General features: G+C 41.6%; 1 protein-coding gene across 2 annotated transcripts in view; it reads right to left on the reverse strand.

Moving 5' to 3' along the window:
- LOC147889346 (Pre-mRNA cleavage complex II protein family) overlaps positions 1-12,144 on the reverse strand; it is a 77,323-nt gene extending 65,179 nt beyond the window's left edge. For both annotated transcript variants that reach the window (XM_087391808.1, XM_087391807.1), the window contains exons 1-5: positions 11,500-12,144; positions 11,300-11,397; positions 11,130-11,163; positions 8,575-8,756; positions 7,919-8,102 (exon numbers count right to left, since the gene is read on the reverse strand). In XM_087391808.1, coding sequence (XP_087247934.1) covers positions 7,919-8,102; positions 8,575-8,756; positions 11,130-11,163; positions 11,300-11,397; positions 11,500-12,026 — 1,025 coding nt within the window. In that variant the 5' untranslated portion in view covers positions 12,027-12,144. The remainder of the gene's footprint in view (positions 1-7,918; positions 8,103-8,574; positions 8,757-11,129; positions 11,164-11,299; positions 11,398-11,499) is intronic.
- Positions 12,145-15,047: the final 2,903 nt, after the last annotated feature.

The raw sequence follows: 15,047 nt of genomic DNA on the forward strand, positions 1-15,047 counted from the left end.
GTAGGAGCAAATGTCTCCTCATAATCTATGTCCTTTTTCTAAGCATAGGTTTTGCAACCAGCCATGCCTTGTACTTGTCAATGGACCCATCTAGCCTTCTTTTGACTTTGAAAACCCATCACGTACCTATGGCATTCTTTCCTGGTGGCAAATCGACAAAATTCCAGGTCTGATTTTTCTCAATAAACTGCACCTCATCTTGCATCGCATGCATCCAATACACATTGTCTTTGGCTTCTTCAAAAGTATCAGGCTCTTCCTCATCAAGAAGAGTACCTACATAAGCTGATTCAACAGAAAGAGCCCCCCCTTCGTGCCTTGCTGCACTACGAGTTCCGCCAGGCAAAGGAGCATCAAGCCAACTCTGCCTAAGAGTTTCAAGCAACCAATTCGGAACAATTTTGGCTGCGTTTATTTCTGTAATCTCTTGCCTGACAACATCTTCCACTGCCTGTGGAGAAACTAAATCATCCGGTGGGTGAATCGGGGCATGTGGAACACAAGGAGCTTGCTGTAAATGCTCATTTTCAGCACGAATTTCAAATGCGAAACCCAAAGTAATGGGTAGTAATCCCTCAAAAACATCATCTGATGTGAAAGAAGCTGGCATATTAAATTCAGCATGTGTATGTGCTGAATTTTCTGAAAAGATTACATCTCTGCTTACAAAAACCTTGCATGTTGCAAGATTGTAGAGACGGCAACCTTTGCTCTCTGCACCATACCTAACAAATATGCATTTAAGTGCCTTGTCTGACAGCTTATGTCGAAACTCAACGGGCACATGGGCATATGCAACACATCCAAAGACACAGAAATGTCCACTGAAGGCTTTCTCCCATCCCAAACTTCATAGAGAGTCTTTGTCTTCAAAGCCTTAGTGGGAGCCCGATTCAAAACATAGTTAGCACACATGAAACCCTCAAACCAAACCTGGGAGAACTTTTTGCTAGTGATAATAGTTCTATTCTTCCGCTCAGCTTTGCCATTTTGCTGAGGATCAGCCTCACTGTAAGCTGATGTGTGATGTCTTTCTCGCCTTCAATTCATGAGACATATATACCCCCCCTCTACCGATGCGTAGTGTCTGCACCTTGAGTCCTGTTTCATTCTCAACCTTTGCCCCAAATGTCCATAATGCCTTAACACATCTGATTTTTTCTTTAAACCATAGACCCAAGTGTAGTTTGAGTAGTCATCAATAAATGTGACATAATACAGATAACCACCGAATGCAGGAGTCCTCATGGGACCACAAACATCACTATGAATGAGCTGTAATTTCTAAACAGATCTTAATGCACCATCCTTTTTTAAGGGGAACCTGTGCATCTTCCCAAGTATGCACCCTTCACAGGCATGAGCGGGAGGTGACTCCAAGGGAGGCAAAGCATCAACCATAGCATGTTTCTGAAGTGTCATCAAGCTGCCATAACTCATATGCCCGTATCTGACATGCCATAACTTTGCATTCTGCATAGCAACAATGGGAGTAGAAACTGCAAGTGCATGATCTAGTCTTTTCTCAAAAACATCAAGCTGAAAAAGACCACGAAACAGTGTGCCAGGCCTCAAGGCATAATCATCTTCTTTGTTTCAAACTGCACACTTGTCATCCTGAAAGACAACCTGAAATCCTCTTTTATTGAGAGAGGATACTGAAAGCAAACTTTTCTTGATTCCAGGCACATAAAGCACATCATGAATTCTGAAATTTATGCCATCTGTAGCTGTAGGCACAATCTCACCAATACCACGAACTGAATAAGAAGAATCATTTGCACACAAGACACCCTTTTTCCAGCGGGTGGTGGATGCAGAGAATCAAATAAACACTTACTGGGAGTGATATGTTTGGTGGCACCACTATCAAAATACCAATTATTCAATGTCTTATTGACATTGAAAGTGCATGCATCCTTAGAAGGTCATAACTGCAAGTCAAAAAAGCATTAAGAGTCATCCTCAGATGTGGCTGTAGTATCCGGAGCAGCCACCTGAAAATCAGAAATGCAAGTCAAAAAGGCATAATCTTCTTCCACTAAGTTGGCTGAAGCATCACCACCATCATGCGCAGGAGGAGCTGAATCTGAGACAGCCATGCTTGAATGCTTTTTCTTTTCCTTGGCAATTCTTTTCTTGCATTCTCCTATGTAAAGACCCAGCTTCTTGCAATAATGGCAAATGCCCTTTTTCCTGGGCTTCTCTGCATCACTCTTAGCCTTGTGAGAAGGCTGTCTAGAATCAGCTTTATGCTGATGTGTAGGCTGATTTGCATGCTGCTTATGCTGCCCCTTCCGGGACCTTCCCTTTGGGCTTGAATTTCGAAGGCATGGCATGCTCACCAGCCCATGAAGCCATGTTCTTCCTGGTTTGCTCTTCCTAAAACATAAGTCCTATCAGCTCGTGAAAAGTGAAAGGATTACTACCCCCCCTCAATGACAATTTCAGCGAGGTGAAATCCGAGATATGACTCAAGAAGAGAATTCAGAGTAGTGGTTATCATCTCTAAATCAGGATTCATCTCATATATATTCAACAATTGCTCTCTCAAGTCCTGAAGCTTGGTGAGGTGATCAGACAGTGAGTCACCCTCATCCATGTGAGTATGCGATAACTCTCTCTTCAGGAAAGAGACCCTGGCATCATTGCGGGCTGCAAACATACTCTCCAAAATATCCCGACAAGAAATATCCCTTCCTGGAATTTAAAATGCACAACCCAAATCTGCAAAAAATATGTCCACAATGACAGCTTGCTGTCACAGCCAATCAAAGGCTCAAAATGCAACCAAAATGTCCTACAAAAGCCCAAAATGTGCCAAAATAACACTGCAAAAATTGCAATTGTTTGCAATGTCACTCAATCTAAGTCCAAAACTGCCTGCAAAGATGCCAAATAGCTTATACACAGAAAAATTGCATCCGAATGCCAAAAACCCCAAATTCTTGCGAGAAATTGCAACAGAAAGAGGACAAATTGACTGAAAGCCCCAAATTTTGCAATTGTCTGCAAAAGCCCCAAATTTCTCTCCAAAAATTGCAAGCAAAACCAAAAGCCCCAAATGCAATCTACAACTGTCACCTGCAAATGGCACGGGCTGCACTGTATGGAATCCGTACAAATATACAGATTGTACAGAGCACGAAGAGGCAAGCTGTACCACTGTACAGTCGTGCGGACAACGTTGGTACCAAGGGGCTGTGCAGAAGTAGTACAGCGGTGCACACCAGTACGACTATGGTACAATGCAAGTACAGTATGGCCGTTGTTGTACAATACGGTGTAGTGTAGGTACGATTGACGACGCAATTACAATACGACTGACAACGCAATTACAATACGACTGACGGTGCAGTGCAGGTACAGTACAGTGTGTACGCACGGACGAGCAACTGAGTGTATGGACGGGCTTATGCACGGGAAAAGAAAGCTGCGCAGAAACAGCCATACAACTGTATGGCTATGTTTCGTACAAGCGATATGGAGCTGTATAGCAAAACGATGAAGGTGTACGGGTTGAATGGGCTGAAGCCAAACCTGCTCTGATACCAATTGAAGGAAATGTAGGAAGCAAGAGAGCTGGAGCAACACATAAGTTGAATAGAGTGAGTGAGGACAACTTACAAAGGAGAGAAGCTTTTGTCTAAGTGACAAAACCTTATCCAAACCACTAACTATAGTAAGGGGTCCTAACTGTGGTTAGGAAAAAAAACCTCTAAAGAGGGAAAAGAGCCCCTAACCCACTTATTACATTACATTGGTCACTGACTAAGAATATGGCAATAATTCTAACACTGACAAGGTCACACTGAAGGTGACAAGTGCTATACTGGAGATAGCATGCATGGTGATCAGTCATGAAAAGAGAGTACTCTAAGCTGCAGAAGAGCATGTGCACATGGTAGCACAAGATGCCCGGCCGGGATGTGAATCCTGCAACCAGAACTCACATAGAGACATACACACACGTGTGATTAGTAACATGAGATCTCAATAATGGAAAATAAAAATGTGGCCAGAGGAAAGAACCATGGTTACAACCTAGCTCTTTTCATAGCAAGCAACAAGATGAGGGAACGATATGGTATATATCCTCTCTATGCATAAAAGCAATTTGTTTTTGGCATGATGTTTGCCATGTCTTTCACACATATTGAATGGAAGGTGAAAACCTTCTTGGAGGGTCCTTCTCCAATTCTCATTGATAGTCAAAGTGCTATAGCAGTGGCAAAGAATCCTCTATTTCATGCTCGTACGAAGCACATTGAGGTTCGTTATCATTATGTCAGAGAGAAGTTGCATGCAAGGGAGCTCAGTATGGTCTATGTGTCAACACATGACAATGTTGCAGACATCTTCACCAAAGCACTTCCACGTGAGAAGTTTGAGGCATTTCGCAGTGCCCTAAACTTATCTCCTTTTGGTGATTGATCACTACCTTGTACACCACATTGGCACTGCAGGAGGGTGTTAAAATTATTATCATATTCTAGGCAGTGGCCAATAAGTAGGTTAGGGGCACTTTTCCCTCTATGAGATTTTTCCCACTAACTACAGTCTAATCCCTAACTACGGTTAGTGTATCAAAGAATTTCACTTGATGGGGTGTATCAATGACATTTACATTAATACCCGTCCGTATCAATGTAAAGATAGGGTTTTGTCACTTAGACAAAACCCCTCACTTCTCTTTTATACTTACTTCATTTCAGTCGACTATTCAGTACACTAAGTTCAGCTCACTCTTCTCTTGCTCTCCATTCTGCTCACACAAACGATGAACCTTCCCATGTACCTACTGGGGTGAGGTCATCAATTTGTAGCAGGGTATGAAGGACAAATTGATGTAATGGGGTGTACCAAGGGGTACAAGGGTTGTGTATTGGTTAGTGTGACCAGGTTAGGTGGTAGAAGGTTCTATTAGGTGTGATTGAGAGATTCATGGGCTTGATTGAGAGATCAGTGGAGTGATTTGTGGATCTGGAGGTGCTCTCCTTTGGGGCACATGCATTGTATCAGTTGCCCTTATAAGGGCCTCTCTACTCTTGAATAAACCTCACTATTCACTTCATTGCTGATCCTTCCTTGCTGTTCCATCACCCACGAAGCAGTGTGGTTGGACAAATATTTTTTCCAAGAGTTCCCACAAATTTTGGCAGACTACTTGGAAGCAATCAACCTACCGCCAAGTTAAGGAGGGAATGTCACACGCATCCGTGCACTTGGGTGCAATGTGACACACTACCTACATCGACAAGTGCGTAATGGTTCCCTAATAGGAGATTTTGTCGTATGTTGTGACCCCTTTGTGAGTCCTTGTCCACGGACAGTCAGGCACAAGCTACATAAGTCAGTCTCTCAGCCTTAGGTCAAGTTAGACAGATTAGACCTTGTTCATTGGTACCCACTGGAGAACAATAGGGTAGTGTTTCCAGCTTGGGTTTAGAGATAGGCTTAGGTCCAGCCTAGGATCGGAGCCCTTTAGGACCCCCTCAGGGCTGGAACAAGTGAAGGAAAATGGCAGGGGAAGGGAGGCTACCTTGCACCCCTCCCTAGGCCACCTTTTATGGGGGCTAGGGCTGCCTTTTATGGGGCAATTAGCCCAAAAGTCGGCCAGTTTTGGGGCTGGTTGGCTCATTTCCAGTCCTATATAAAGGGGGTCCCCTAGCCGTCATTCCTCACTCAGCTCTGCCTGCCTTTGGCACTCCCACAGGTCCCCTCCAGCAGCCTGACACTTCCAAAAGTTGGCCTCTGTCCAGCCTCAGCCTTCTTCAGCCCTCCTAGAAGGTGTCTACCCAGCACATCAGTCGGGGATTCGGATCAGCAAACGGACAGCACAAGCCTCTTCCTTGCCTTGCAGAAGTACCTTCATTGTCAGTGTGGACAGCATCAAGGTCTCGGTATTGGTCGACGTTGCCTCTCAGGTCTTTGGGTCTGCAATACGTGTGCATAGTGTACTCCTCAGAAGCGCATTTCCATGCTCTCTCGAAGAGTGTTATTTGTACTTAGCAGTTCTCCAAGTATAAAGCAAATCCTCCCCTGCTTGGGGGAGGGCAGTGGGTACAGGGACCCAATCGATTGACGACTCCATTCTCTCTCTACCTTATCCCCTTTCTCTCTCTATGGCGCATAATGCTAATTCCTCACTAAAGGTTTAAAGAAGGTCTTGCTGTGATTACACGATAAGATTACCGTTGCATTTTACAACCAACCACTCACTTAAAGGACTGGAGGAGTTCATAGTTTGTATAGAAATGAAATTCCATGCCTGCCTTAGCTATCTGAAGGTGCACATGAGTTGGAAGGAATACTGGCACAGTTTGAGAGTTGGTAGGTAAACCTGAGTTCATTAGATGTGCTTCAGGTTATCCATGGATCCAATCATAGCAGCATCTGTGAGCACAAACTAACATGTTCTTTAGCCCTCAATTGTTTCTTAAGATTATTCAATTTCATAGATTCACATTCATACACTTCGGTAAAATGAGTCCTTTCAACAAAATGAGTTCTCTCACACAAAAAGCCAGTTCCACAAACTGGTAGCTAATGAACTATGCCTTCAAGGAGTACAATCTAGACTGGACAAAATGGTGTCTGCTCTTCTCACAATTTTCGAGATAGTCATTGTAGATACACCACAATATTCCAGACTAAAGCACAATCAGAGGACAAACCATCACAAATACTAGCCATACAGAGCTTTGTCAATTCTGACCTGGCAAGTTACATCTAGCAATTGGTAGAACAGTATCTCACTCTATCCTATACCAATCTAGCAATTGGTAGAACAGTATCTCACTCTATCCTATACCATAGGATCTCTTCTCTGAGGTTATGATCTCTATTTGGCATAAAGCAAACGAAGACGTCGCATGTATTAGTCTTGCTGTAGCATGCGGGTACTAGCCATGCAAAAATTACATGAACATACAAAAAAGAACTCAAGCATGAAAGTCATCAGCGATCTACCTAGCTATATTACACTGCTTTATTTATACATGACTGCCAAATCAGCATACAAAACTACACTGAGACCACTCCCCTAACTGCGACATGCGGGAGATGGAGCTATGCTGTGGAAATAGGACACCCAAACCTTGCCCATAGGATGACTGAAAGGGGCTGCTGGAGGCTGGGACTGGATGCTGAAATGAGGAGGAAAGCCCTCTTCATATAGGGGCTGAAAGGGCCTCTTTTGGCTGGTTGGCTGGGCTGGTCGGCCTATTTGATCAGCCCTAGGGGCCGACCTGGAGGGGGTAGAGGCTGCCTATAAAAGGCACTCCCCCAGACCACTTTACTACACCTGGTGCTGCCCTTTGGGAGCCCCAAAACTCGCCAAATATGCTGTGATTTGCTGACCGGGTAGCTCCCCCATGGCTTGAATTGGGAATGGATCCCCATAGCTCATGCCTGACTCGTCCCTGGACTAGGGCTCACAACAGGGTCCTGGCATACGACAAATGGGTCAGACTGTGTGTTACATTGCTCCCTAGTGCAAGGGTGCATGTGATGCATTGGAGGTACTAACTATCTATTGTATTCTAGCATTGATACATACTCAATTTAGTAGTAAATTTATCCCATTTTCATGTCTCTCTCATGTCAAAACAGTTAATGCCTGTTCTTATTTTCTCCTTAAAATGAAAAAGAGATTGCCACAAGCCAAAACTGAATCTACAATACATGTATCTAATGTGAATTCAAGAGCATTCCTGAAAACCGATGTCTTTAAATGCCCAATATGGATTATCCAACAAAATGAGAGCACCAATAAAGAAAGATATATCTGTATTAATTTAAGAGGACTTCACTGTTTCACAGAGTAACCCACTTCTTTAACAGGGTAACCCATATAGAGGCACAATGGCTCTACATTATGGTTCTACAACAAAGAGTAAGTTTAAAGGTGACTTACAAATGATTACTCCCCCCAACAGCACTATTGATGTAAAGAAGCTTAGTGTTGCAAAGATCATTATATTGGGAACCCCAAAATCTGTCACGTGGAAGATTCTTACTTGATGTCATCAACAAAATTTGCACAACATGTGTTGGCACAACGTAACGTAAGATCTCTACAAGAACATCAAACCCAACACCTGCATAACAAAACTCATTGCATCAAAAAAGCATCCAAACAATTAAAAAATCTTATAAGATCCTTAATCAATTAAAGATGTTTCTGAATAATTTGTTTCATGACTTGCTTGCGAGACCACAGGATAGACATGTTCCCAGGTTCTGCTCTTATCTTCAAACCTCCAACTATATGGGTAAACTAAAACAACACAAGGTGGAGGAGCAGCTAGCTTAGTGTTTGAAAATGAATTCAATGCAAACTGGTAGCCCAATGTGGAGTTTACAAGTATTTCTAGTAAGAAAATAATGGGGCTAGGTGTTCATAGTTATATAATAGAGATTCCAAATACATCCTGCACACAACGTATAACATGAAGTACAACAATTGGATTGATAAACTGGAAGCATTAACTATGAACACCAAATGGATGGGCAAAGGCATGGTGGAGTATGCCAACATATGTCTTTGACTTATGGCACAAAATCACACACCTTGAATCCAACCATGGGTATTGATGACAAGAGGAGGCATATGCATTCCATCGTGCGCCCTCGTTGTATCTCCCAAGTCATCAATATGATACTTAGCCCGGAAATAATCATATAGAGCAAAGATGCTCTGCAAGTAAAAGTCCGGATTACCCTTGGCTGAAACATCACCATAAAAGTAGCACCTGTATATTTTTTGGAAGTAAGACAATATATGAAAAAACCTTAGGTTGCCTAGACTGTTAAAAAGAAGGCATTCTCAAGTATTGGAAGAAAAGAAGGCATTCTCAAGTATTGGAAGAAAAGATTGCAATTATGAAAATAATGCCTACAAACTAAAAGAGATTATTGAAACAAAATAGGAAAAACTCCTACAATTTTATTGACCCATAAGCACTGCCATAAATACCTCAGCTTACATCAGATTCTAGGGCTGAATTCACCCTTGATGTAGAGCTATGGTGGGTCCTAAACACTGGTAACACGTCTGTCTTACAGACCAAAGTAACTGAGTATTTGAGAAATGATTGCATTCAATGAGAGCATTATCCCAGCATTTCCCCCTCATTATGCATTATCATGGCATACAGACTAAAAAACTAAGACTACTTAATGATCAATATATATACCTTTGTAAGACTAGAATATGTCCAATCATACAAATTTAGATTTTTTGTTGTTCTAAAGACCAAAAATCTACAATCTTCTACTTTGGTAGTGGCTTGGTGAAGATGTCCACCGGATTTTCCTTCATAGAATAATAGAACAACATTACTCTTTCTTCCAAAAAAGCTGAGCATATGATCGCTACCACAGCAATGTGTGAAAGTCATCTAGCTTCAAAGATTGCTTGGTGATATTAGCATAACATACTTTGCCTCTGTCACAAAAAAAGCAATCTTATAATGCATTTTATGCCCAAGAAAATAATGCAATTGTCCCAAACCAGTCCTCTCAAAATGCCTACAAAGTGCAGCCTTCAGCTCCTCACAGAGTGTCATCATGATAAGATCATTCACATATAGAATGACAAGGAAGATGCTATCATTCTCCTGCACGACATAAAGATTGGTGCGTGACGTTGCATGTTAAATGTCTGGACAAAAACACAAACTTAAATGATATGATCTGGGTGCCTGCTTGAGAGCAAAGGATGGCTTTTTGCGTTTGCATACTTCGTTCTCTTGTCCCATTACAGAAATCCAACACTTCTCATGACCTTTGTGGCAAATGGAGCTATGGAAAGCATTATTTTGACTATGGCAAACTTTGCAACTAGTGCAAAAGTCTGATTGAAATCTACCCCTTTTACTGAGAATAGGCAACCTTGCCTTGACATTTTTGCCAGGTGGAAGCTCAACTAGATCCCAAGTGTGTTTTTTTTAGTTTCTAGCATCCATTTCTTGCTTCATTGCAAAATTCCCTTGCGCATGTTTGTCATCTTTTATATGTCAACACATGGGGCTCATGCCCTCCTAAACATGCAACATAAGTGCTTTATTCACACTTACCTTTGGCTGTTGCAACCTGGCTGACCTCCTTCAATACTTCTCTCAGGCACTCCTTGGATGTGGTCCCTGGTGGTGTCTTCCATGTGGCGTGCATGTATTGTGCACATGTAGCACATGCATCACTTTCAACAAAACTCTAACAAGGAACAAACCTAGGTCAAGCCTTACAGTCCTATGACATTGACCCCAAGCCAAGACTGATTGGCAAGATTGGAATCTCACCATCGAGAATTAACAAAGAGAGTCTGAGGTGATCAAGATGGTTTGAGGCGTGATCTGTCGCAGGTTGATGGTACAGGCATATATAACGAGGGAGAAGCTTGTAAGGGAGCACCAGTACTTATGGGGTAATATCTCCAACACAATCTCATGTCGTCTCTTTCATGTTTATGATTAAGCAAGCAAGCATGCATGCTTATGCTGCCTGTAGTAGTAGTTATAATAAAAGCATGCACAGTAGCCAGTAGGCCTAGGAAAGATGAGGATCAAAAGTTTCCACCAAAACAACCACCAGATCTCTCACATGGGTTCCCTTATTTGAGAGTAATTCAGCAAGACAGGCTAAAGGCATAGCCTACAAAAGATGGCCAGCCTTTCATTCACAAAATTTGAAACATCACATGACCAACAGAGCTACCCTCCGGACTCCTTGTTGCCCTTTGGTTGAAGGTCGGAGACTAAAGAGCCAAGTAGGCTAAAACCTTGAGGTGAGGTCTCAGGCACATGTTCCTAACAAGCTTTTCACAAAGTAGGTAACAAAGCACTATTCTGATGAAGATAGTTAATATTGATCCCTAATCTCTCCTCACATTCTCCAGATTACAACTGTCATTCAATCTCACACGAGCCCCCCTACATGGTGGCATAATGCAATCCAAAGGAAACCTGAGGATATTGATGTTTTCACTTTCAATACAAGGCAGCCAGAGAAGAGTGAGCATCAACGAATCCAGTCTAATTGAGTAAGCTCTTCATCAAATTTGACAGTTACAATCTAATTTCTATGAGGTCAAAACGCAAATTTTTCAAGAGTAAAATCAAATTTACCTTTCGGGATTCTTCATTTCCAACGCAGACACGCCTGAGAAGCAATGCAACTTCATTAGGAGGTTGCCAGGCTGAGATCTAGTGGCAAAACTATTATTCCCTGCATACTTGATAAGAGCACTGAATTTACTTTGGGCTTTCCAAGTACAAAATCGACAACAATTCCATACCCAAAATCGGTTTGTCAAGCATATGAAGGGACAAACAGCCTGGAGGAGTGAGCTCTGGTTGGCCAACATCAGTATCTAGAAACCCAACTCTGTTAAATCTGCATAAGACAACAGTGCCTCAGCAAGATTGATATTCAGCCATGTCAATCGTAGGCAGTAAAATCTTCATGATGCAAAAGGAACATCCGCATGGACTAGACCTTTGCAGAAGGGTATTCACTAAATATCTTGCGAAAGTCGATTTTCCCGCGTTTTTCCCTCCACAGATGAAAACAATGGGAGCTGAGCGGCTGTCTTCAGAGGTTGCAATAATAGATTGCGCTGCGGTTCGCCATTCACTAGTAATGACTGGCCCCTTGGATATGTCTTCATCTTTTATCGGCTGGGAATTTTCAATCGTTACAGCCCCTTTCGTAACTTGTGAATTCAACCTCTTCGTCTCTCCTTGTTTGCACTCTTCGTTGATATCGGCATCCTCATATATGTCGTCTTTAGAAACTGATAGGGCTCCCTTCAATTCTCCCAATGACTGTGTTTCCAAGTTCAGATAACCAGGTAAAGCTTTGCTATGTAAAAGTCCAGGCTTGAGTCGTTTATGCAATCTCCTATGATGATAGAGAGACTTGGAGAATCGTTTTAAACCAGTAGTATGAACTGCTCCCTTGAGCAAACGGCCAGAAAGTATGCCCTTCATTACTACTCGAAGGAAGTAACCATGGGTCCTCATGAGAACTCCATAGTGCGGCCTTCAACGACACACGCAAACAACACAAACATAATCACTTTGTTCTACAGCTGTTGAATAATGTAGAAGAATGTGTTCGTAATATCTCTCACAATTTGGCATACTTAGTCATATGAATCTTTCCGAGCCTCATTGCGACAATCCTTAAATGATGCCTGCCATGAGGGTGATATGGATGCTTCTTGCATAGAGCTTTTCTTTTTATGTTTCGATCTTTGGGATACTCTCCATTTCGGAGACCTCCCATCGTGTAAATTTATGATCATATAAATATATGCACTGGATATTACCAAAAAAAAAAAGTTTGTAATATCTCTCATATTTACGAGTAGCATCAGAGGGTTAATTTACAAATCTCAGTATTTGAATGCTTTCCCCAAAAGTTTTAAATTGGATCTCTCTCTCTCGCCCCGGGCACATGAGAGGTTTTACAAGCCATTCAGGCAGCTTCCAACTGAGGTGGCAAACGTAAGGCTCCAAACCTTGCCTCACCCTTACAACAATCAGACTACACAGGTAGGTAAGGGTCAACAAGCATCCGGCAACCAATGGAATGCTTCCATCAACCTCACAGAAACACTATCTATCTATCTCTATACATGTGTGTGTGTGTGTGGAAACCACCTATTATATGTGTATGTATATATGTGTATACAGACACACATACATTTGCATATCACACATGTGCACATGCTCAAGTGTGTGTATGCTCATGTACATGTGTATTGCAAATCTACACATGCATATGTGTTCACACAGGTCATAGTACATCTACACACATGTACATGTGTGTTGATTCTCTGGGCTTGTTTGAGTGCGTGTGGTCTATGCTTTTGTATATGTATGCATGTATATGTACATGTGCATTTATCTTATGTGTTTACTCACCCACATAAACACAAATTCCACGCACAGAGACACACATGTAAAATAACACCACATGCACATACATAGCAACACATACTCACACATGCCTCGAGAATCTACATATGTAGACACACCCTCACATGTGTATGCATGCGTAGGTAAAAACACCTCCACACACGCACACATAAACACATGTGCACATGCACGTGTATACATACACTTGAACATGTGCATGTGATATCAGTGTATGCGTGTGTGTCTATTTGTGTGTACATGTGCACACTTGCACATCTATGCCTGAACCCTTCCCTAATTCCTCTCCGCACACCACCTCATCATCATCGGTAGGCCTATTCCCACCCCAATCCTCCTCTTCTCTCCATTGCTTAGCTTGCTTAGTTCTTGAAATTAGCATGGGTATTGACATTTCAAAGTGGATCTATATACATTCATAAAGGAAAGGTTGGAATAGAATAAACTCACCTCTATTGGTGACATCAAAACTTAGATCACTTTCTGTGTTGCAGTGGGTAATTGCAATTGATAGTAGGAGACATGGATAGTCGACTAGAGTGTTTCGCGAGGCAAGGAGGGGTGTGGTGTTGGAGATATATATAGCTAGCCCTTACTCAACCTAGCTCTCAAGCCTTCAAAAACAATTTGAAATGATCCATGACACAATCTATTCAAGTCTCGAAGCATCAAGCGATTCCGAAAAGCTATCAATCATTTCACAAAAGCAACCTAACTACTCCCCAAGGTTTTTTTAAGCCGTAGAAAAGATCCTAGTTTGAGTGGGGGTTCAGAGCTATATTTAGCTCGCCTAACTCAACCGAGCTCTACACTATATATAACTATTCAAACTATCATGCCTTGTGTTTCTCTCTCATCCTCTGTTCAACATGTGGCATCTCAAAAACAAGAAGATAGAGAATACATTACAGTTTGGAGCTTTGCAAGTACATTGATAATTGTAGTATTTAGCAAAACAAAGCAAGAGATTTGTGGGCAACTCAACTCAAAGGTAAGGTGGTCACTAACCGAATCTAGCCTAATGGGCAGCTTGGTTGATAGTCCACTGCCATAGGTAAATTTCCAGTAGAACCAAGCTTCAAAAATTGGCTAGAACGTCTTCAAAGGAGACACAAAATGATTTGCACAAAAAATGCTATCTCCAATGGAATCAAACTTCAAAAACCTCTTAAAAAGAGACAAAAAGTTATTTACACAACAAGTAGTGTAGGTAAGCTCATGGATAAGTAGCTAAATCTTTGTGGCACAACCAAACCTGTGTGCATGAAAAATGGAGGCATTGTGTGTGGCTTTGCTAAGGTGAGAATATATATACATACATGTACCTTGCAGCAGCTGGAGGTTAAGGGAAGAAAAGCTCGATGAGATTTCATATATATATGAAAACTTTCCTCCCAACTTATCACCTTGTTGCCCACCTCTCTCTCTCTCTCTCTCTCTCTTTCTCTCTCTCTATCTATCTATCTATATATATATGTGTGTGTGTGTGCGGGTGTGCGTGCGTGTGTGTGTATTATCATATATAATAAATTATAATATTATATATAATATGCAATATATTATATATTATATATTATAATATAGTAGTATATCATATATATATATATATATAGTGTGAGAACTGCGTGGTGCCATCGACTCCCCATTTACTGATGCCTCTGCTTATGCTGGCAGACTTTACAAGCTGTCTTGTAGACTTTACTACATGTGTTGGCAATTGGTGAGATGGAGTAAGTCAAAACATCAAGCGACTGCGTTCGAGCAAGCCCAGAATTTAAGTGATGCTTGTGATGAACTTTTTCTAAACCTATAGTAGCAATAGTTTTTTACTAGAAATGGTTGAATCTACATGACACCATTAGAGATTGTTCTTACTTATTTTTCATATGATTCTTGGTAGCATATAAAGATAAAACTTACTATTGGGGATAACTCATAAGTCCATGCAAGTCAACAATGATTCAACGTATACCAAATGAAAAATTATTGGAAACATACAAAGAGAAAACCTATTATTCGATAAACAATAAATCCATACAAGTTAGACATCATTCAATAGATAGAAAAGGGGAAATGCTGCAATGTCTACACCTCGAGGTAGTC

The sequence above is a fragment of the Dipteris shenzhenensis genome, chromosome 20 (genome assembly GCF_047967505.1).
Source record: "Dipteris shenzhenensis isolate YYH24624 ecotype China chromosome 20, Dip_SZ_1.0, whole genome shotgun sequence".
Lineage (NCBI taxonomy): Eukaryota > Viridiplantae > Streptophyta > Polypodiopsida > Gleicheniales > Dipteridaceae > Dipteris > Dipteris shenzhenensis.